Below are 24,051 nucleotides of genomic sequence, written 5' to 3' on the forward strand. Positions count from 1 at the left end.
TATTGGTCTGTGTCATGAAATCCCTGCTGGCTGAGTGGTAGCTGCAGGTGCCTTTTTAGGAGCTGCGGCTGATAAAAAGGTCACAAGTTCAATGGAAAAACCTTAACGTAATTACAGCTTGCAGAAGGTATGGTGTCAGTACCCAGCACCAGGAGTTGCCGCACGCTGCTAATAGAAGCGCTAATACTCTTTAGTGTTACTGTGTAGCGTAAAGGTGAAGTCATAGCTTACTAGTATTAAATTGCTGTTTTGAATTTGTGTGATTTTACTTTCATTATTATTTCTGCAGATTGTAGAAATAAATTTTTGTAATTTTTTTTCATGCTCTGCCAACATCTAGTTGTGTCTTTAGCCGTCATCCGATAATGTTAACGCATTAACATGTTGAAACAGAAGAAAACAAGGCTGCAGCCCTGTTGAATTTCTGGTGTGAATGAAAATCTTTAACAGCGTGAATAAACGACACTTAAGCCGCTGCTCTTTTGAAATTAGAGCCGGATGTTTTAGTCATAGTTGGGTGTTTTTGTAGAGATTTTCTGACACTGTTGTAATGCGGTGGATGAACACAAGCTGCCAGACTATTTTGGCAACCCACACCGCTGTCTCGCTCTCGCTCCGACCACAGATAGGGATCAGCCGTCTTTTCCTGACCGAACGTGGCTACCGGAGTAATGTTACAGCCTTATTTTCCTCCAGCCACATACACAAAAGATTAGTGAAGCCATATCCAATATCACAGACTGTCAGGTCCCTTCCCAATCAATGGACTTAGATCGGAAACCAATCTATACACTAAGGTTACATCATCAAAATAAAGATATACCCAAAGTCTGTCTTTACAGGCTTAGTATTTCCTTTCATTATTCAAGGTTTTGGGACTGAACAACCCTTTTGACCCTCTGCTAGTCTGATTTTCACATGTTTTGAGCCCCGTTTTTGCTTTTAGGCCGTCAGGGTCTCTGGTATAACCCAGCTGAGAGTCAGCGGCCACCCAGAGACTCTCCGCTGGCCTGTCTTCACTGTCTGGCAGGTGATAGATCAGACACGGATGCTAACACGTGTTCTTCTGAAGAGAGAGGGGGGGGGGGATTTAGTGAAGCGCTGACCTCTTTACAACCCTCTCACACTCCAAACATGCATTCATTTACACACATGTCAAATGTATATCACCCCTGACAGGCGACATGGAACTAGACCCTGAGTTACACGCTTCCTGCCGGCACCCCGTCTTGCTTTCTGCTCCTTTGTTGCCCACACAACAGTCTGTGTCGTCACCTCAAACTCAACACACCAAAGGTCCCGAATCAACCCAGCTTCTCACATGTTGTCAATTACAGGCGGATTTATGGTTCTGGTGGAAGTATTGAACATGACGCCAGTGTTCACAATTGTGGGAGAACAACTCTGGCCTGTAAGGGACTGGAGCAGGTGGGGGCGCCAACCGTCCCCTTAAATTCCACCGCAGTTCTTCAGCCCACCCAGCAGTCAAACACAATCCATCCAATGCTTGTACTGTAACTCTTCCCAGGCTAGCATACCCACCCTTCAGCAGTTGTGCTGAAAGGGCAAGGCCTGTGTGCTTAGCTGGGGGCGAGTGTGTGTTCAGGAGGAGGAGAGGGCGGGGGTGTTGCGGTGCATCCGTCTGATTTTTTTCCCAGCTAAAATAGGGAGCTTCTAATCTCCCTTTGGCAGCGCTAGCCAGTCAGCCATTTCTGACACATTCTCCAGAAAGAAGCGTTCCTGACAGGTGAGGAGCTGAAAATAGTCGCGTGAGACCCACACACTCATTCACACACACCCCCTCATGTTGGTTTAGCAGCGTGGACATGCACACTCTTTGCTAAATGGGCCACTTGTACATGTGTGTGACGGGATCTGCTCTCCGCAGAGTCCGGTTTGCATAAAAACAAAATTAATGTTGGCGTTGGTTTAAATATATTGGTTTTCAATTTTAATGTAATGTTGGAGAATTTTTCTGAATAAATTTTAGAAGTAGGTGCATAGATGACCAGTGCAGGCTTGAGATTTTACAGTTTAATAACCTTGGGGAAAAATAGAACAACTTTCTCTTGTCATTGTAATTGTTATGAAAATATTATCTAACATGGGTTCTTTCGCCATATAGGTTTCTCTTTGGATGCTCCCACAGTCCAAAAATATGACTTTTAGTCTAATTGATTATTATAAATTTTCCTTAGGTGTGTGTGTGCATGATTGTTTTTCCTGCATGTGTGTGTTGCCCTCTGATGGACTGGTGAACTGTCTGGGATGTACCCAACCTCTCACCCAATGACTGTCTCTACCACCCTGAAAGGACAAATTCAATAATGACAGCAATTTAAGGTTGTAATTTTGCAACTTTTCATAACCTAAAAACAAACAAAAATGTTTAGTAAAACTAAAATCAAGAACTAAGTGAAGACAGAGAAGCTGTTTAATACATCCAAAACTCCACAAATGCTTAAAATGTGACTTCCTTGCAGCTTCTGTGAGTCAATAAAGATCGTGAATGGGAAAGGGAAACTGGGGTCAGGTTACTGTAATGACTGCTGAGATATAAAAACACCTCATCATCTTTCTGCACACATGTAAAAACAATCATAATCAGGACATAATGTCCACTGTTGTTGCTGTTTCACGGTCTAATCATTCAGAGGCCACACACACATGTTTTATATTATTTTTAAAAATCTGGACACTTATTGTCCTGCAGCAATAAAGCTGGTATTGAAGTAGGTTGTGAAGTGTAGAATGGGGTTCTGACTATAATCCCCCTCCAGCCTTCTCCTTCTTGTAGTTAGATTCCCAATACTGCTCCTTATCACATTGTAGGAGGGGATAACCCAATAAAAGGCGGATCAGACACAGGCAGCCTTATCAGGGTGGAGATGTACACCTGATGCTGAGAGGTAGAGCCAGACAGGGGGAAAGTGAGAGAATGAAAAAATAAAGATCTTGCAGAAAGTTGATATGTTCAGCTAAAAATAGCAACCTGCTCTGTTTCATTCTCTCCCCCCACACTCTTCTGTATTGTCCATACTTTTTTTTATTTTGCATTTCTTTCTCTGTGTCCTGTAGCCTCACATCTCTGCAATTTTCAGCAGAGCTCTTAATTCTTGTCAGCATCTATTAATTATGGGCCAGTTGGACGCTCCAGTTCAAACAGACCCTGTGGATCCTGGAATTCAAACTCTGGCTGCTTGGTCACTTGTTGTTTGCTGCAGCTCGCAGTGGGGAAACCGGGGGGGAGGGGTGCATGGGGGGTGCACATGTGTGTATTTAAAGTGGTTGACCCAACTCCATCTAAGCAGCAGCCTACCTCTCTGTCATACATTTATAGTTTATACCTGCTAAATATCACACTGATCCTAGTCTGTAAAAGTTTATTTAGTTAAAAGGGACATGTACATCAATGGTGCCCCCAGAAAATTTTAATGGGGTGATCAGGCTAGTAAAAATTGTATGGGAGCACAGCTAAAATAAAAAAGTGTATGTGTATAAAAATTATTGAGGTTTTACATTTATGTCTTGATTGAAGAAGATGTCTGTATGCCTTTATGACCGTCTATGACCTGGTGTACATATAACCTCCCCAAATAAAATAGGTACCAGCCCCTCCATGACCTCAGAAGGAGAAGCTTGACAGTTCATGGATGGATGGGAGAGATAAACATTTCTTACACATGCAAATATGTGGAGTTAATAAGGAATTTGATTTGAAATATCTATTCTCCATCTATCCCCAAAAAGGGATGAAGAACGGTGGAAATAATGTTAAATATTGTGTGTCGTTAATCATCCCTAACTGAAAGCAAATGTTAAAAACAGAAGCTAAAGCTCCATCTACTGCAAACCATGCTCCTGGCTGCCTAACGGACTAATTAAAACCATATCCACATGTGTTCAAAGAACAAGAAGTCTATTTGCAAGCCTTATTGATTACTTTAAGGCGTACAAATGGAAAGCTGTGTTAGGAGAGGGGCTCTCGATTTAGCTTCAATCTGCCAGGCATAAAATGATCTCACTGTGTTTGCTGGGAAGAATGAGCTCCCTTCGGGCACACCGGGTAATTAGGTTAGTGGATAGTCGGTGTCAGGAAATTGAAAGACCATCCTAATCGGATTCTTTTGTTTCCAGGGGAATCAAAGGAATTTATGCGCGACGCTGGGAAATCTCACACGACTCAATTCTGCTTGACCATGTAAAATCTGTTTGCTCTCCCTCAGTGCTCAAACAAGTTTTAATGCGAGATTGTAAATTCAGCACGAAAGGTGCATTGAGCCTTTTGTCCTTTGTGACGGCTTTGGAGATAATCCTTGACGTGTCACAAGTGTATGCTGAAACTTCCAAAGGACAAGTCTTCTTCAGACCTCAAAAGAACTGGCTTTTCAATCAATCTGGTCTTTAGTATTTTAGACATTATATAGTAATATAAGAAATTGTATACAAGTGTTTAAAGCAGACAGTGGTCCATATTGGAGAACCTTTTCTTGATCATCTCTGAAGGTGGTTGGTAAGTCAAATACAAAAAAAAATCTGAATGTTTTCAATAAATGAATTACCTTTAGTTCAAATGTACTTTTTGCTGCTAAATTAACATATTAATTAATACCATCTTGATAATGTTGATTTTTTTTTTTGTTATTTTGAAACATAGATTAAAGCAGTTATTATTTCTTAGTCACTTATGTAGTTATAAAAATATTACTAAAACACTTACTGGCTTATGAGGTATTCAAATCTCCCACTTTTGTCCGCTTTAAATTGACACATTTGCAGGACTTCTGTGTTTGTTTCCTTTCCAGGTCTGTGCTCTTTCATGTCCCCGTCATTTCTGTGCAATGGAAGCAATTGTAGTCGCCCACTTGACTTTGTTTACAAAGTTCACTTGGAAAAAATGTTTTGCAAGTGAAAATCTTCAGCTGAATTTGTCTGGTTTGTAAACTGGGTAATATGTAGTAGCCTTCTTTCAGTCAGCTAAGTGGTAGCATGCAGTGTGTGTGGAGTGGAGATAGTGCTGGTTATCTCTTCGTGCTATAAGAAAACTTGAGTTACTCTACACGTTCTACCATTATGAAAACTTTAAACCAAAGGAACTTAACTGCAGAAATTTAAAACTCATTTGTGGGCTTTCAACAAAATGTTATCATTTGTGGTTTTTAACACTTTCGGACATTTTCGTGTGATCTTATATTTCTGATGCTATTGTCACAACTGATTTTGCCCGTCTACAGATCAATAAAGGCTATTTCTATTATATTCTATTTATAGTTCATAGTTTGACATTTTTTAATCAAGGTAAACTGGAGCAGGCATAAATCAGTAAAATATATCACTTTATCATACCAACAGGTGTAACACTCTAAATTTTTACCTTGTTTTGCTTGGCTTTGGCTTACTGAAATGTGATTTTTATTTTCTGTTATGCAGGCGTACGTCTGGACCGGGTGAGAGGCGGGAGACAGAAGTATAAACGGAGGTTGGATGCTGAGAATGGATCCTACCTCGGCCTCACCCTCCCTCCCCCAGCCAAAAAGCCCTGTAAGTATTAAGATTATCAAGTAATTATTCTTTCTTTTCAAAAGGTGCAAATTAAATCTACATCAATCTAATTTTTGTTTCAATTTATAATCCAGCCCGAATTAGTTCAAATGAACATGTCCCTGTTTTTCTCTCTCAGTGACAAAGATTGTTTCGCATCTCTTGGTGGTGGAGCCAGAGAAGATCTACGCCATGCCGGACCCGACCATGCCTGACGGCGACATCAAGGCCTTGACCACCCTGTGCGACCTGGCTGACCGCGAGCTTGTGGTCATCATCGGCTGGGCCAAACATATCCCAGGTGAGCAGCAGTGTTGTTTGAATTGTATTCTTACTGATTTCACATAGAACGTACCGCAAGACGTGGTATAGATTTGCTGCAAACCAATTGAAAAAAATCTATATTCAAATCTACGGGATGAAAGTAGAGGAGTAGTGTAGGTTTCTGTTGCAACCTTTGGGTGTGAGATCACTAAGGTAGTTTAGCCCCCACCACCTACCCACTCACAGACACGCAGAGACACAGGATAATTAACATCTGCTACTCATCTGCACCTCAGGGAGAAGCCAGTCCCATATTCTAAAATCTAATCAATAAAGAGCAGCTGAAACCTTTGATTTGACTGGGTGGGGCGGGGAAGTCTGGGGGCTGGAATCCGCCCCATGTCAATGTATTCCATTTCAATCCCACACTTAAAGAAAGCAATCCTCTTACTTACTTAAGGACACCACACAGAGCCTGTGGAGGAATTGATTTATTTGGAGGAAAAACGGATGGGCCCTCTTTCTGCTTGCTGACTAATTCTTAAATAAGACATGTTATGCAAATTTGAGATTTTCTACTTTTCCCCGGTTTTTATTTAAAACCGACAATTCGAACAAGAGTTTTTTAAGAGCAGGTTATAAATGAATAATTAAGCTTTGCTTTTAATTCAGTCATCATTTTATAAAAACAAGTGATACTTTTCTTTTTTTTTTGTTTAAATTGAAAAGATGTGTATCAATTTCCGATACTAAACAATTATTATGATATTACAGGCTTACAGCTCAAAAAACCCCAAGCAAATGACTCCTAATAAAAAAAAGTATCTAATGTGATAACTTGGAACCACAAAAAAGGGAAATTGAAATAACAATAAAAATGCATTTGTACACATAACTGATCTTGTTGCAAAATACCAAGACACTTCCCCATTGATTCTGTGTGAATGTTACAATGCTTTTCAGAACTATTCAAATTCAAAATTCTAGTTGAATTTTAATTCAAAAATACTTTATTGATCTCAAAGAGAACTTAAATGTTGCTGTAACTCACTTAATTGAAAAGTTATTGTAGATGGTGATGTAGGTAGTAGGTAGGAAAGAATCAAGGCGGCACTCCAGGTGTATTTTTCATGAGGGAATAACATTATAGCATGATAACAAAGCTAAACAAAAATAAATTTTACATAACACTGCCCTTTTAACATAAAAAAGACAAAACTCTTTATTTGTGTAAAGGTGATACAGACATGCCTTTTGTGGGTGATGAAATAAATAAAATGTTGACCAGCTGCTCTTCCTGTTCAGGGTTTCCCCTAATCGCCATTTTGTTATTAGATTTATGTTTGACACTTTAAGCAAGAACATAAAATTTTAGCTAAGTGGTGGCACAAGCTTTCACTTCTGCTACTAATAATTATGTGATGCTGGTGCTTGGGTGCGAAGTCTTCATCGCATTTCAAGCAACATTTTACATCGTTGGCCCATGCTCACCTGACAGAAAAGACTTGGACTAAAATAATTACAAACTTCTGGTTGTTCTCACACAAGTTCATGAGTTTATTTGGAGCATTGTTTTAAAAGTTTTCATGGCAATCCAAAAAAATATTTTAAAAAACTTGTTCTGTTAAAAAAAGTTACTCTTTGTATTGGAAATTTAAAATAAGAAAATAATAAAGTAAGACCTAAAATTTGCCAAAACAGCAAAAATAAAATGCAGCCTTTACTTGCTTAAATTTTAATTCAATGTACTTTTTGGAATCTTGAATCTAATTTTTGCAAGGAAGCAAAGTAACTTTAAAACATACAATTAGACCACAACAGAAGCTACTTTCCATCAGATACTCCATTCTTCATTTTGACTGATGCTGACAAAAGCAAACCCAGGCGATTTGGGTTTCCAAAAAAGCGCATCCATGCTCCACTCGTTAATACGATAATTCTCTATCACAATAATTTTTGTGGTTGTAATATTAATTAGATGAGTGAAGGAAAGTGATTGTACTTATTTTCAATTCCAGACTAGATATAAAAGCACGCCACACTTTTCAGGTGTGTATTTGTAAGCCATAAATGCATTTTGTTGGTTGTAGCATGACAAAATGTGAGAAAGGTTCAATTGGTATGAATAATTCTGCTGTTCAGTCTTTGTTTTGCTGGGAACTTTGGATTGTACCTAGTTGTCACTCATAGTTTTGCCACATAGCTCATTTCGTAATGCTCGCTACTTCGGCATAAACACACATTCAGGCTGCATTGAGGCACCTCTGTTTTGCATTTACAGATTACCAGAAAAGAACAATGGCACCTTAAAAATATTGTTTCCTATGCAGATGTGGCACAAGCAGACTGTGAAAAGTAGGAAAAAAAGAGAAAGAGAATATGAAGCAACCCTGGCGAAAACTTTGTTTCTCTTACGCCCTCTCTTAACAGATCAACAACAACATATTGTTGACTTTGCTGGTATTAGTTTAAAATTTCAGATTTATTGGTGGCACATGGCACAGCGTCAGAGCGTGTGCCCACATATATGGAGGATACTTGGATACCACTTGGGACCTTTAATACATATTCTCCCCCCTTCTCTCAGACAATTTGCTGTTTTCTGCGAATAATGACCACCACCAAATCTAAAAATAAATTTCCAGGTTTATTCATGGGTTTGGTATAAAGCTTTTAAGAGTTGTTCTGTGTTACATTACCTGTGTAGAGTTATTGATCTTTTATGCTGCGACCATCTAAATCCAGAAGTGACAGAGATATTAAAGGGGCACGTGGCCCTCTGGGGACACTTTACCCAGGGCCACCAGGTCAGAGTGTCACCAAGTAATAATTAAGACAAAAAGGGGTCCCTATAGTTTAACAGTCCACGCCTACCATTACACTCATAGCTCACTGAGCAAATGGCCCTAACGATGAGGTAATAAGAGTCATTAGTGCAGATTGCTCCATTAATGTGGAAGTCCTTCAACATTCAGATGCAGAGAACTGAGGAAGAAACACACAGCTCTGATTTTTTATGCATATTTTGCAGCTAACAACTTAGTTTACAGATTATATTAAAATGATTTTAGGTGTAAAGGTTTTGATTTTTTAACTCACTGGTGTTGTAACTGGTTCCTCAGTAGCCTCTAGACAAGCACCCAGGTTAATGATAATAGAGATGTTACAGAATCTGGAGGGGTCTGCTAATTTGCCAGATTTGCTGTGTACATGTGCAAAACAATTATAAATGTATGCTAAAGCCTGATGTCATAAGACCTCACTCAATGCAAACCATCACTTTCCTAGTCCTCTTGTTTTTTTCTCTGGTTGGTTTTCCTCCAAACACTTTCCCCCTATGTCAGCCTTCACACACACACACACGCACACAGCCAGACTTCCTTGTTCTCCTGTTCCCCTGACTCTTCCCCCTCCTCCCGCTCTTCTTCGCTCATATAGAGCCCTCTAGTCTCATTATTACCTCTGTCTTTTTATTAGGCTCATTAGGGCTCTTAGGAGGCCTGTAATGATGCTAAATGAATAGAGAGTGAACTGCTGTCTGTTTTAGACCCAGCTCTCAATGACAGCTTCAAGCTTCGCTGCCAACCACTCACTCTCTTCACTGTGCTGAATAGGGTTTCAATTTCTTATCTGATCTGTACTTGGACTGTGCTGCCACCTCATCAAAGCCCTTTTCTTTTCTACAAACACTTGCTTCTGGCACGTTGAGAACTCTTGTCGTAGTTTAGAAAGTAGTATGCTATTTGTAGCACTTTACAGCCGGTAGATTTCACAATAGTGTGGTTTTATGGAGATTTATGTTGGAGTGAATATGTTGAACAAAACTTCAGGTTTGAGGCCAAATTCCTGCTGTCACCATTTGAGTTAACTGTTAATCAAAAGTATGCAATTTGCAAACTGATAATCCGTAAAACTGTGAAAACAAAATAACCAGTCAACATATATAGTATAATAACAAGTAACGATTGTTTTTTGCTTTTTAGAATAGTTGTAATCAGTGACCTATCCATCCGTCTTTTCAGTCTCAGATTTATTCTGGTTCCAAAATTAAAACCAACCACTATGAAGTTAAACACCATAACCATAAAATTTTATGTTAATACTTAAAATTAGATTGAAGGTGAAGTAGATAAATTAGAGTCGAAGAGAGTCTGAAATTCTGACTTTAAAAAAGTCTGGAAATCCTGAAACTATTTTTTGCTCGACTAACACATTTCCCACAAAGAGCCCTAAGAGCTGAGTCAGCTCTGCTCTCATTACTCAGGGAGAGATCTGTGGGCTTTTTGAAGTTTCCTTTTCGTTTTGAACTGTAAATCTGCTACTCGGCTTTGATGCCAAGTATTTTTTCTGTAGGCTGCAGCTTTTGTTGCACAAGGAAAACACACTTCTTCAAATGTATAAGTTCATTTTAACAAAATGTGTGCTCAGATTCTCAGAAGTCATTGAGTTTGTGATCACAGTTCTGAATGTCTCTGTCAGTATTGTTCCCTAACACTTAAAAAACAAAACTCATAAGTTTGAGAATCAGACCTATTCAGTGAGAACATATCAAAATATTTTTGGTGGACATGAAAGCAATATTTTCGACTATTTCAAGATATTAAATAAATGTCTTGCATGGTTGTACGAAATTTTGTGGATCCTGAGAAATGTTTGCTGACTGAACCAGGATACCGCTTTAGTTTTTTCTGGAGCATTGCGCAGCAGAAAGTGTCTGCAGCGCAGCCTGTCTAGGTCTCCCAATCCCAGCCTGAAGCAGGCCAAACCATCGTTCTCTCTGTGGTTCTCTGTCCTTTGAGAAATATTTCATTTTGAGGTGCATTTAGAGCCCCAGAATGCATAATCTTTAGGAAGTATCTGGTGACTCCAGCGTAAACATGGCCTTTACATTTTTCTTTTCCCTAATAAATTCACTCTTTTTTTTCTGAGTCTGCACTGAGCATATTTTTGTCAATGCAGAGGGTTTTTTTTTATAAAGAAACTGACAACAATTAACCCAAAAATGTATAAAACCAAGCCTTTCCCCTCCCTCAACTGCGTTGTCAAATATAAAAAAAACAACTTCCTTCTTGCCTCTGCCATCACACAGCGAGAGTGCAGACACATGCAGGAATATTGACATTTCCCTGTTTGCTCAATATTGTGTCATGTTTAGTCAAACGGCAGTAAATCAGTAGCTTGGAATATTGATATTTCATCAGGGGATTCACCCACCACAGCAACACTTAACTCTGCCCACACCTGAAGCTCCAGGGTGACCCAGATGGAGTCAGGAAGTCTTTCCGTGGCTTTGGTAAATTGACTGGATACAATGAATGGAGAGAAATGATGGAGAAAATGAAAAGATTGCTGAAAAGAGAGTCAGCTCTCTTCAGAAGGACTTGGAAGATGGCAGAGATTGTTGACCACTTTTAAGTAGAGGTGCAGAAAAAAAAATCCTAGTCCTGGAAACTGGATCGATTCAAAATACTCAAAAATTGATTTTACTCTGCTTAATTTTTTGTAAATTTATATTGTGAATTATTCTTTGATATGTTTTTTTTTAATTAAGAAAAAGCTAGGCAACTAAGTTATCCTAAAACTGATAATGTAAGTTACAAAATTTGATGTCTAAATATAAACTGATGCAATCTAATACAGAGCCTTATAGAATTCTTTTAAATTTGTTGACACTGTCTTTTCTTTTTTTCAGTCACATAATTTAAATAGAATCTTTAAGCAGTATAAGTAGAAAAAATGGCTTCTGAATCAAAAATTGATTTTGACTCTAAAATCGTTTCTGAATACGATAATATTATATTGTGACCCTAAAAATCAGAATCAAATCGAATCGCTAGACACTGAAAGATTCACATATGTATTTTTAAGTCATTACTTTCTCAAAGTAATATAAGTTGCTTTTTTTTTTACATTTTTTATATGCTACGTTTTACCCTACCTCGCTTAAATAAACTAGAAATTGGTGGCATTAATTTTTCAAAGCAAATCATCGACTCTAAATTAATACATACATATTTATACAAAAAAATCTTTACTTGTAAAAAAAAAATATAAATTCTCTTTTGTTTTCACATGGATCTTTGTTCAGCTCCATTTTACTCTGAGATTGCTGAATAAAATCCATTAACTGAGACTTGTAAGTTTCATCTACAATCCTACCAAGAGATGCCCGAGCACCTAAACTAACAAAACATGAAAAGAGAGTACTAATTAGTTACAGTAGTATAGTCAGCTTTCTCTGAAACCATGTAGAGGATACAGCAGATGCGTGGAAGAGGATGCTCTGATCAGTTAAGTACAAATCTAAAGTTTTTTGGCCTACATGTAAAGCACTTTACCTCACCTTAAAAGCACTACATGTCCAGTAAAAAGCATGGTGGTGGCAGCATCCGTCTGGGGGGATGTTTTTCCTCCGCAGGGTCGAAGAAGCTGCTCAGATTTAAAGAAAAGATAGATGGAGGTAAATACAGGGCAGTCCAGGAATGTTAAAAGCTGGATAAAGCTTGAGGCTGAGGCGAAGGGTCAGGGCAAAAGCCAGACGTCCGTCCACAGATACAGTGGAATGTTTTAGATAAATAATGTATAATGTGTTTGAGTGGCCTAGTCAAAGGCCTGGGTTGGAAACTTGATATCCAGAGATGTTCTGCGTCAAGTTAACAAAGAAGAATCCATCTCCCCCAGATAACTTGAAGCTGTAACTGCAGCAAAATGTAGTTCCACAAAGCTATATCTTCAGGGATCAAGGTGAACCTTTTCACCTTTTCTTTTAGGAAAAAATGTGAAATTAATGTACAATTTTCCTTCCTTTTCATATTTACACAATTCTATATTTAGCACAAGAAATTATAATGAAATACCTCAAAGTCTGTGGTTGTAACATGGCAAAATGTAAAGTAGTTAAGCAGTCCAGATACTTTTGCAAGGCACTGTAGTTCTCCCTTCCCCCGTTAAAACATGTACCGGATGTCCTCCATCAGCTGTCTGTTTGTCAGATCTGAGGCTTGGATCGATGGCCCTTTCGCATTTGGTGGACTGATTACAATCTACTAATCAATGGCACCCCCAGCACTCTTTTCTCTCCACCTCATTCTGTCTCTTTCCATCGTCCCTCTATTTGCTTGATAAGAGCCGTTGGGAGGGCCTCTTTTTAGTCAACCTGACGGACTCTGATCCATACCAGTTCAGATTTAGGTAAGCAGCGTTGTTGCTTCAATGGCCTGTAATCACTTCCCTATTTTCTATCAAGTATGGTGAATGGCATTGTGACTCCGGGAGCCTTTTCAGCTGTCCGTCTGTCTGTCTGTCTGCCCGCCCTTGTGACGAGGTGAGCATGAAAGCTGGAGCAGAGAGTTGACGGGTCGACCTCGTCGCTTTGAGTTCAGAAGGTCAAACACTTAGTGAACAAAGGATTGTTTTATTAGGATTTACTGCGAGGACAAACGGCCCTAATAATATTTTGATTGTTATAAACTGTAGGAATTATGAAGTTAATGACTAAATTTGTTTCTAAGACAGTTAATTCAAGTTAAACAAATTCCCTTGAATGCATTTTGTGTTTCTGCAATTTAGTGCATCTCACGTATTGCTTTGTTATGGCAACTAACACCAATAAATGTAGTGGGAAAACGTTTCTATTCCATGTTAGCATATTTACATTTCCTCCATAATAATTATTCATATCCCTGAATATTTTCATTGTCACACTCTTTTTAACATTTCCTTTACTAGTATTTTTATATGTTTTACATTCAATTTTTAACCATTATTTTACCAGGAATTCCCTTGATATAAAATCTGTTTTTCAAGGAAGACTTTATCACCTCAGCAAAGCGACTGGCTGAACATTTTTGTAATAACTTTTTTTATTATTACTTGTTTTATGTTATTCAAACTTTCTGAGAAACATCATTCAAGGTTTTGATTCAGTGTACACAAGAATAATTACTTTTATAATTGTCACTTTTTGACTGGAATTATTGAAACAAATGTACTTTTTGGTGATTAAGATCCCCTTGTATGTAGCGGTGGTGACACAAACCACAAAACTCCTTCCCTTCTAGACCAATGATTTGGTTGTTATTGGAAACTATAACGCTCTCTCTGCTTTACAGTTCTTTGCAGGAGAGTTTGCTCTGACTTATCGGCTCTCCTGTCCTTATGCACTAAAGGTCTGGCTGATGATGGCTGAATAGCTCTGGCTCATGTTTCAAAGGCCTTTACATTTGACAGATTTATGTTCCAGCCTTAAGCCAACACATATAGCAATCGGCCTGTTTCAAGTCGTTCTCCTCTGGGGATTGTACAGTGATTGCGCATAGTCCATAAAACATACAGAGGTCTCAAGTTTGGCTGAAACCTGAAGTTAACAATCCTGGAAAGAAAACCTAACAGTGTTACAAATCTTTTTTTTTTTCCAATAGGTTTTTCTACACTGTCCCTGGCAGATCAAATGAGTCTTCTGCAGAGCGCCTGGATGGAGATCCTGGTGCTGAGCATTGTGTTTCGTTCGCTGCCCTGCGAGGACGAGATTGTATATGCAGAGGACTATGTGGTAGATGAGGAGCAGGCGAGGATCTCGGGCCTGCTGGATCTTCACGTCGCCATCCTGCCGCTGGTGCGACGCTACAAGAAACTGCGCATGGAGAAGGAGGAGTTTGTCACGCTCAAAGCTATCGCGCTCGCCAACTCTGGTAAGATTCAATCTTTCTAGCCCTAAAGGGAATTATTTTTGCAAAATTAATTATAGAGAAATGTGATTAGGTTTTTTAAGGAGTATGAAATCACACAACACTGCAATACAACCAAAGAAAAAACATGTAAGTGCATTTTATAAGACAGACAAAATAAAATAGTAAACAATCAAACAAAAAAGTTGCACTCTGCTCATCTATTGGTACCAATGCTAATTGGTTGAAAAGTAGACCTAAAAAAGTTTTTTTTTAAATCTTAAAAACAACTTTTATGGAGTTATTTGGGGGTTTTTTTGGCATGTTTTTTTTTCATCTGTATTTTAAACTGTTTCATAATAGTTTGCTAAATCTTTTGTTTTTCTTGCTGAATCTCTTCATGTCAGGGGCGCTAGACTTTGCTCTAAGCTGAAAATGAAATGACTTCAAAGAAGATTTTTTGCCACATAAGCTTATTTTAGCATTAATACATATACATTCAAATTTGTGACTACAACATTTAAAAATTGTCGAAAAGTTCAATGGGTATTATTCATTTTACAAGGGTTTGTCCATGACAAGAATTGGCCACAAAATCTAAGCCTGGAAAAGAATTAAATTCAAATAAAATAAAATTGTAGAAACTCTGGAACTTAAACTATTGGAGTTCATACAATTCTTTGTTCATCTTTACATTAGAGGTCCCAAATCCACACACCAGATCTAAAATAAATTAAGAAAGTTAGCATTTAAGTAAACAAAGAATTTCAGCAAAAGAAAAAATGTCAAGTGTTGATGTATATCTTGTGAAGCCATCAGTTTCAGGATAACGGCTCCCTGATAAGAGTAAAGGTCAGAGTTTTTTTTCCATTTATCGCAAGTGTGCATGTGGAGCTTCATGTTAATTTGTGCGCAGATACATGTGTGCGTGACTGTCGCTGTGCTCTCATTCCCTCCATCTCCATCGCAGTGGCTGCCAGCACGGCTCTGCCGAGGGAGATATATTTAGCATTTCATTAGAAAAACAGGGGCTGTCAATAAAATGTGTTAAGTGAAGTGGAATGAGCGTCGGGGAGCGACGGGCCTCGTTTGTTCCAATGTGAAGATGCTGCGCCCGTATCGACAGTTTGCTTTTCATGAGGCTGGGCCTGTCCCCCACTAATCAATGACTGTTAGGAGTCTTTTCTCCTGCCTGACTGAAAAATGAAAAAAGATGCTGAGCCCAGAGCTTTGCTCATCTGATTGCAAACACTCCACGGGAGCAAAAGAGGGGGGTGGAAAGGCAGGGATTGGAAACGTAAGGGAGAAGTGTGGGAGAGGAAAGGCCTGGGGTTGAGCGGGAGGCTCAACGAGGGCAATAGGGCAACTTTGGCTCGTTTGAACAAAGTCCCGCGGAGCTTCGGCTTCACTGGTCCGGAGGGTGTGACAGCTGTGGAAATTCATGGCCATTGATTTTGTAATTAGCAAAGAATCGACGAGATTGATGCCAGGCTGCTGACAGATTACACGGAAATTGTTTCTTCAAAGTTAGTTTTGCATGCCGGCCCGTACCGCCTTAAATAACTCCACATATAAACACATTTGAACACATTTTCAGTAGCTTCACACACACACATCTTACCATACCGCCAAATCAGGATCAGATCAGTGTTAACATGAAGGTTTCAAACAAAGACTGCTGGAACACATGTGCGGTCCACGTAGCCTAGTTAATTTCCCAAGATAGAAATGCAATTTACACAGAAGGCGACTGGTAAAAGAGACTTAATCAGTCAGTTAGGAACATAATTAGCCTTGTACTTTCCCTTTTTTCTTCCTCATTTACATGTTTATACACGGTCTTAACTTCACTCCCTAAATTCATGACACATAACTGATCCAATTCCCTCACTCTTCATCTAGCAGACATGCTTTTGGGATGATATAACACCGAGGAAAAGTACTTTTTCTGTTTATGGATAGGCAAGCAGACTAGAGCGACATACTACGCTTGTCTACTAAAACCCTGCGTCACCTCGTCCTTTTTAAGGACGACTATGCTTTTTTTTTATTCCATCGTCTAAAGTTATACATAGAGAGGAATTTTAAAAAAAGTCTCAACTGGTTTTATTTTAGAGCCTATATATAAGGGGGCCAACTGCTCTTTCTTATGGAAATGAAGGCCATCTGCCACCATCATTCAGATGAACGATATCCTTGTAATGCAGCCATCTGAATTCATTAGCAAAATGGGGGGATGTACACCGTACTCCGTGCTACCAAAAAGAAATGAATCTTTCTCCTTTACCACTGTATATTTATTCCGACCTGTGGTGCACGTCTCTCTCCCCTGAGCCTCGGCCACGCACAGGCATTTATTTAAGGAGCATCATTAACTACTAACAAGAGAAAAGCTCTCTCCAAAATTGCATGTCTGCATTTACAAGCTGTGGAATGTAAAACCAGCTGCAAAACAGGTAAGTGCAGCTGCATATTTGTGTTGCGTTGCACACACAAAAATATACTTTATTGTTACTGAATGAATTTTTAAATAGCTTTGTAGCAATGAGGGGCTACGCTAATTTATATTAATGTATCAAAATCTGATCAGTCTCAATCTCTTTCCTAATTAGGGAGCAGATTTGTCATATATTTTGAAGAAGAAAGGAATAGGTTTTGTATATTTATTGAAATTTTATTCAGCTTAGAGCTATATATTATTAATATTCACGCAAGGTTTATTTCCTAATGATTGGTTAAGTAAAAAGAAACACAAAAGGAAACAAGGTTCCACAGATACTAAGTAATTTTAAAGAATGTTACAGAGTAAAGAGGAAAGAAATTGGAATAGGAAATACACTTTCAAATTGTCTAAGTTAATTAAAAGCCTAAATTGTATTGCAAAAGTCTACTGTTCTCTCTGTGTATAAAGAGGATTTTTAAAAGTAACTTTGCTTTTACACCTAGAAGTATTTTTCTGAGGAGAATGGAGAATGGAGAATCCCAAAGAATGTTGGGATTTCCTTTGACAGAACCAGAATACGAGAGAGCACAAGAGTTAGCACTATAGAAAAAGTGAATAACTTTGGGTAGGAAGAGGCTGTTTACTTCCCCTGAAACAACAAGTGTTTCTGCCTCCTACTGGCACCTAACTCTCTCTCCCAAGGCTGCAAAGAGATTACTGTTTTTGGCAGGGAGTTGCCCTGGTTTGTTGTATGATTTGATTATTCCTCACTTTGGATTTGAAACCAAAAGAGTATCAAATGCAAATTAACTGCCTAAGCTGAATCCCGTCTCTTCAGTGAAAGGATAATCAAACAATAATTTGAAGGAGACTTTGAAATATTTTTAGACATTCAAAGAGCTTTTAATCTAAGCAGCATAGTAAGGTCTTAAAATAATTTATATCTGGAAGATTATATGATGCAATTTATAGAGAAGACGTTATTTTGACCAGATTTGAAGTCATTACAAAATCTGAGTCCAGCACAGTGTGATCAAGTAATTTAATATGTGTGAAAGGTTAAAGTTGGTGTGTTTGTGTACACAACAGCTTTAAAATATGACAAAACCTGAGTACTATATTATAAAATTACGTTTAAGGTTTTTCTGGTTACAGAACTGTAATAAAACTTTAATGTTGCATATTTCAACAAATTAAACCCCCCAAATATTCTGCTGCTCTAAATGTTCTAATGAAGTTTAGTCTCTTCTCCACATCACATATACCTCTTTCTTCATCTTTTCTCTCCATGCCCCTCCTCTTGCTCCAGACTCCATGCACATAGAGAGCATCGAAGCTGTCCAAAGGCTCCAAGACTCTCTGCATGAGGCTCTGCAGGACTACGAGGGATCCCAGCACCCAGAGGACCCCCGACGTGCAGGCAAGCTGCTGATGACCCTGCCTCTGCTCCGTCAAACCGCCACAAAGGCTGTTCAGCACTTCTACAGCATTAAAATGCAGGGCAAAGTTCCCATGCACAAACTATTCCTCGAGATGTTGGAGGCCAAGGCTTGACACCTGGAACAGCTGCATCATTCAGTCAGAGACGAGCAATGGCCCAAGAGAAATAAAGGTGGAGTGCCAATTAACAGCCAAAGGATGACACTTGGGCTCTGAAGTCATTTTACTTATTAAAATAATAGCAAAAATTGAAAAAGGAAAAAAAAAAAACTTGGAATAGTTTTAAAAAGGGTGACTATAAATTTGACACAAGTGGGATGACAATAATGTATATAGAGGTGTACAGAAATCAGGCAACTGTGGTCTTGTTATAACCAGAGACCCATTGCTCTATATCACTTGAGTCTTCTGTGAATTTGTTTCTTATTTTGTTTTAATCTCAAAATAAAAAAGTGACAGTATAAAGAACTGTACAGCAACGTAGCCATATTTTGTGTTCCAGTTTCTCCTCTTTTCTTATCTCACTTGTTCCAGCAAATGACTCTAACTGGTCTTCATTTACAAGTATTGTAAATTTTGGGAAGCCTCACTGGGTGGAAGGGAGAATTGTTTAAGATCCTTTCTGAAGTTATCATCAAAGATGGTAATTTCCACGTAATTACCTCATACTTGCTTCATTGTCTTGATATTTTAATCTGATTGGTTGGTCAAATGACAGAGGTAATTATCATTTCTAACTAAATGTGTGTCTGAATTGTTCACTCGTTCAAATTACTATCCACTTCAGAGACAGTCCAACATTTACCAACAAGTTTTAAATGTTCAAACTGGAATTTCATCCTCTTTGTATTGCTGTGGAAATTTGTAACATGCAACAGGCTTATGTACAGTTTAACACTAAATTCTTCACTAAATTGACGTTAGTGCACTGCACCCTGAGTTGACAGATCATGCTTATTACTCTTCAAAATGCCAATATTAGCATTCTAATTTACAGGGAACTTTACATTCCCTGTAAAATGCGTTAAAATTCTGAAATTTTGAAGGATTTTCCGAATTTAGATCAGTGCATTGATCAGTGCACACAGGTTTGTGGATATGAGAGATTAAAAATAGATTACAAAGGGAAATATTCCACAATACACACTGTATTCTCATAATCACTAGTTAACACCACAAAATTAGTGACAGAACGAGTGAACTTTTCATTCGCAGCAGAAATGTTTGCACTTATGATTAATGTGACAAAATGAATACTAACACAAGTTGGCTATTGTTTAGTGATTTTTAGGAAACTGCACTTCTTCCCCATTCTTTTTGTGCTGACACTGGAAACTAAACATGCTGTGAAACCAACTCAACAATGATAAGCTATATCTTGTACTGATGAAAGTGTTGTTGTTTTTTTTCCCTAAAATTATGTAATTATCAACCGATACAACAGGAGGTTCATGCTATAAATACCAACTTTGTGAGGACTTTAGGTGCTTGTTTGATGCTATGCTAGTTTTTAAGGCTTTTAATTTTAGCCAGCATTGTAATTGATACCATTTATTTATAGAAGTTTTGTATTTTTAGTTCCATCTGTATTTGTTTAACTCAGAAACTTGGTGTCACTGATATTGATTTTGCCTTGAAGCTCTTTAGCCGTCATCTGACGAGGCTAATATTTTTGCAGAAGCTATCAGAGAAGCTACCAAACATCAAGATGGCAAACGTATTACAGTTGGTCTTCTGTGCAAGTAATTGTTTTACTTCAATACTTTTGATTCATTGAGGTGAAAGTGCATTCTCACTCGAACTCCTATTAATCTGAATCGTTTTTTAGCCTGGGTAATATGGCGAATTCAAGGAAAGTCACATTTTGTTTAGTAAATTCTGGAATTAGCATCCAAGTAAAACATTCAGCGGCTAGAGTTTTTGACTTTTCTGGGGTTTTTACTGATTGTTTTGTTTGGGTTTGGTTTTTTTTTTGTTGTTGTTTTTTTCTCAATTTTAACACAACCAGTGGTCTTGGGGGTTTTATTTAGCTTATAATGTCTTCCTTGAATCCCAACGGAAATCAGACTGCTCATGAAATTCTTGCAGATTCATAACTAAATAAGAATAGATTATCAGCAGTACTAATACTTGATATCCTACTTTTTGGTTGAAGGGATATTTAACAACCAAAGTAATTTTTGGATTATTGTTACTATATGAGACTTATTTTCTCTCCAAATGTGGATCACAGGGTAAAATGTTGAAGCTCAGCTTAAACTTTGAAGAGACTTACAGTTTCTTGTAATTTTTTAAGTCACATCTAAGTTTGAATATTTTTCATCATTTTGGATAACACAAGATAGGGTACCTTATTGCATCTGTAACGATGTACTGTGCATCATTACAGCTCACTGACATTTAGCATATTTGTTTTTTTAATGGCGGTGCTAAACATTCAGAAGCAACACTTAAATTGAAACATGAGTATAATCCACAATTAATCATAGGTTTTAAGAGCGTAGTATCTGCCAGATGCAAACTAGTTACCAAAGGATACTGTTCATTTTGCTTCTTCACCAGTTTTACAGTTTTGGTGTTTTCATATATGACTTGTTTGGATATGAAAATAAAATACCTTCTACCTACTGAATAGTGGATGCTTTGGATAAATGTAGAAAATAAAGGATTCAAAGTAATTTTGCATAAACTACAAACAAATTTGGAGTGACTCCAATAAATTAAGATGGGGATCATAGTTATGAGACTTTAATCATTACATAAAGTTAAATTGAATTGGAATAGATTAAAATGAATAAAAAATTAATTAATTTTAAGTCAACATAAAATAAATAAATTACATTTAACTGTTCTTTGTGATTTACGATATGTCTATTTTTATTTCAACTTTATTTATGTCCCAAATTCATCTACCTAACATTCAACTACTTATCTACAAAGAGAAATGAAATTATGTGCATTGGTTACATACATGGAGCGAAATGATAAGATTACAGGTAGGGAGTGTAAGTAGGGTGAAAGGAAATGGTAAAAAGTTGTTAAAAATGGGAATATGAACTGGTGAAGGGGCAAACTGACATGAGTTGACTCTAAATTATTTAAAGACATTACCAAGCATATCATAATATTGCCTCAGTTGATGACATATTTCTTACAGTTTTGTTAATCTAAGCAGTTAAGAAGGAACATTTAACAAATATGTGTCAATAATAAGAGAACAGGTTACTCAGCAGCTTTTAGGGATTTAGTGAGAAAATATAAATTCCACACGAAGGCTGTCTTTAAAAAGTCAAGTGCCATTAGCTTCGCCCAAAAGTGATGGAAGCATACGCAACTAGAAACTCTGAGGCTCTACCAGAGAGACGATATTAATTAACTAGAATATAATGCATAGATTATTTTAACCGTGCGTTGATGAGAATAGTTTCCATGGTGCATCTCCCCAATTGTTAACCAGCTTATCCATCCCCAAGTGAAACAAGGGATTTATTACCTCTGATTAGTATCAAACCAAAGCAGAAACACTCACACAACTGCGTTTATGAAATGATGAGCTGTTTTTACATAAATATGTTATTCACAACATAATAATCATGGGTATAGTTCAGTTCTGTTGTGTTCATTTACTCTAAGTTCGTGATAGTGAAGAAGGCACATCCATCCATCCATTTTCGAACACCCTTGTTCCTAGTGGGGTTGCGAGGGGTGCTGGTGCCTATGTCCAGCTAACGTTCCGGGCGAGAGGCGGGGTACACCCTGGACAGGTCGCCAGTCTGTCGCAGAAGAAGGCACACATCTTTTTTAACATAAGAGAAAGACTGAAGTGTAATTAGGACATGAGAATATAGTTATTTTTCTTTTTAATGCTAGCAGCATAAATTACACCCCCAGTTCCTGTTGTTTTTGTTGTAAGGAGAACCTTTAAACCTGTTGTGACTTAACTGACAGAAAAAAGGTCATTTTAAATTCTCCCCACTCACAAGTTAATGTAATAAAAAAAAATTTTAAAATGCCTAATTTATGTTCAGACATCTAAAACGGTTCTACAATATCCAATTAATTCTAATTGTGTCCTAAGCTGAAATTCTCAAAAGAAATGGAGCAATTAAATTTCTGCTTTGGCTCTACTCTGGGGACGAGAGGCGTTTTATTTTAGCTGATGGTGGAGAGGCTTTTTCATCTAAGTCTCTACAAAAGGCGATTTCATGAGTATCTGTAATAGTTTCCTAACAGAGCAGCAGCGATCACTGGGCTATGCAAGGCAGTACGGCCACCTGTGTTCCTTATGTTTGGAGCATCCGACTGACTTGTAGTTGTGCTTTGTTTACAACTTGAACATACTGTATAACTGCATCGTGCAATTCACTGTATTATACTGTATCTGCTGTGCATTGATGTGACTATGATCACGTGTTAGGTTTGCCACTTTAATGTATTCTCATGGGGACTAGGAACATATTTACAGCCCAGTGTATTATACAAGTCTGTTTCAAGTGAATAATGAACGAGTTCATTGTGTTTGTTTTAAGATGAGATTGTTTTTCTGTATTTTTGTCTCTCGGTTTCTCTGTGTGTTTTGGTTATCAGCAAAGCAGGACGAACAGCGACTAAAGTCGTCTAGACCCTATACCTCAATTCATATTTTGAAAATTACACTGGGCTTGGAAGCGGGCCATGGGATTCTCCTGGGAGTCAGTGGCACAGAAATAAAGTGACATCACCGGCTGGGTATTAAAAAAAATGCAGATGAAGTTACCGCAATTGGTGGTGGGGGAGGAGGCGCACATTCCTCGGAGGAAAGCTACTTATTCGTTGCTCCATTTGCGGACTTACCTCATCTCCATGCACTCTGAGATGACGAGATTTACATAAAACATGGAAGAACCTCCCCGGCCGATCTGTTCCACAGTGTAAAGAGGAACCTGCTAGGTGTGCGCACCACAGACTAGTGATTACCCAAGAAGTTTCTCTCCCTCTTCAAAAGCAATATGTTTGCATTTGTGATATATGAATCAAGTTAAAAGGGAGCTTTGGTTCATTGTAATTACAAACTTTCTTCATGCTTGAAGGGGGGACAGGCTAACTATGTGCACTGTTCTGTGAAGAAAAGAAAATGAAAAAAAAAATAATGGAAGGAAGCCAAACACAGCTGGGATTCACTGGACAGGACTCTGTGGCATTTTCATGTGTTTTGTTAGTTGTATTTATGCCTACTGTATCCATGTGTAAATAAATGCTTTTGTGGGGGAGTAGGACAGCCAGATTTAACAATGCACTGAATGTACAGTGACAATAAAAAACACAATTTATGAAATCATGGTATGTGATCTTTTCATTTAAAGAATAAGGAAAAACATCAATTCACCTGTGCAGGAAGAATTTCATTTTAAAAATGAGGGTCCTCCAGACACACTCTTTTATCTATTAAAGATGAACATGTTTTTTTTTTTGTAATCAAACTGGTCAATTGCTTACATTTTTTATAAGCAACAAAGCCACTGAAAACAACACAAGGAAAGAAATGGATCAGACATATGTCTGTAATCACAAAGTAGTCTACTCAAATCGGTCCAGAAATCAAGTTATACGTAATCAAGAGAAATGGCACAGAAATAATTACTATCAGCTATCATGTTTGGTTTTTTGGGGGGAGGGGGTTGTTTTGTCTTTTTTTTGCAAAGGGTCTCACATTTCCCT

General features: G+C 38.0%; 1 protein-coding gene across 1 annotated transcript in view; it reads left to right on the top strand.

Annotated features, from left to right (window-relative positions):
- Positions 1-23,668, top strand: part of esrrgb (estrogen-related receptor gamma b) — a 45,964-nt gene extending 22,296 nt beyond the window's left edge. Inside the window, exons 4-7 of the mRNA XM_028039484.1 lie at positions 5,431-5,541; positions 5,681-5,842; positions 14,226-14,495; positions 18,224-23,668. Of these exons, the coding sequence (XP_027895285.1) occupies positions 5,431-5,541; positions 5,681-5,842; positions 14,226-14,495; positions 18,224-18,468 (788 nt within the window). The 3' untranslated portion in view covers positions 18,469-23,668. The remainder of the gene's footprint in view (positions 1-5,430; positions 5,542-5,680; positions 5,843-14,225; positions 14,496-18,223) is intronic.
- Positions 23,669-24,051: the final 383 nt, after the last annotated feature.

The sequence above is a fragment of the Xiphophorus couchianus genome, chromosome 15 (genome assembly GCF_001444195.1).
Source record: "Xiphophorus couchianus chromosome 15, X_couchianus-1.0, whole genome shotgun sequence".
NCBI classification, from domain to species: Eukaryota; Metazoa; Chordata; class Actinopteri; order Cyprinodontiformes; family Poeciliidae; genus Xiphophorus; species Xiphophorus couchianus.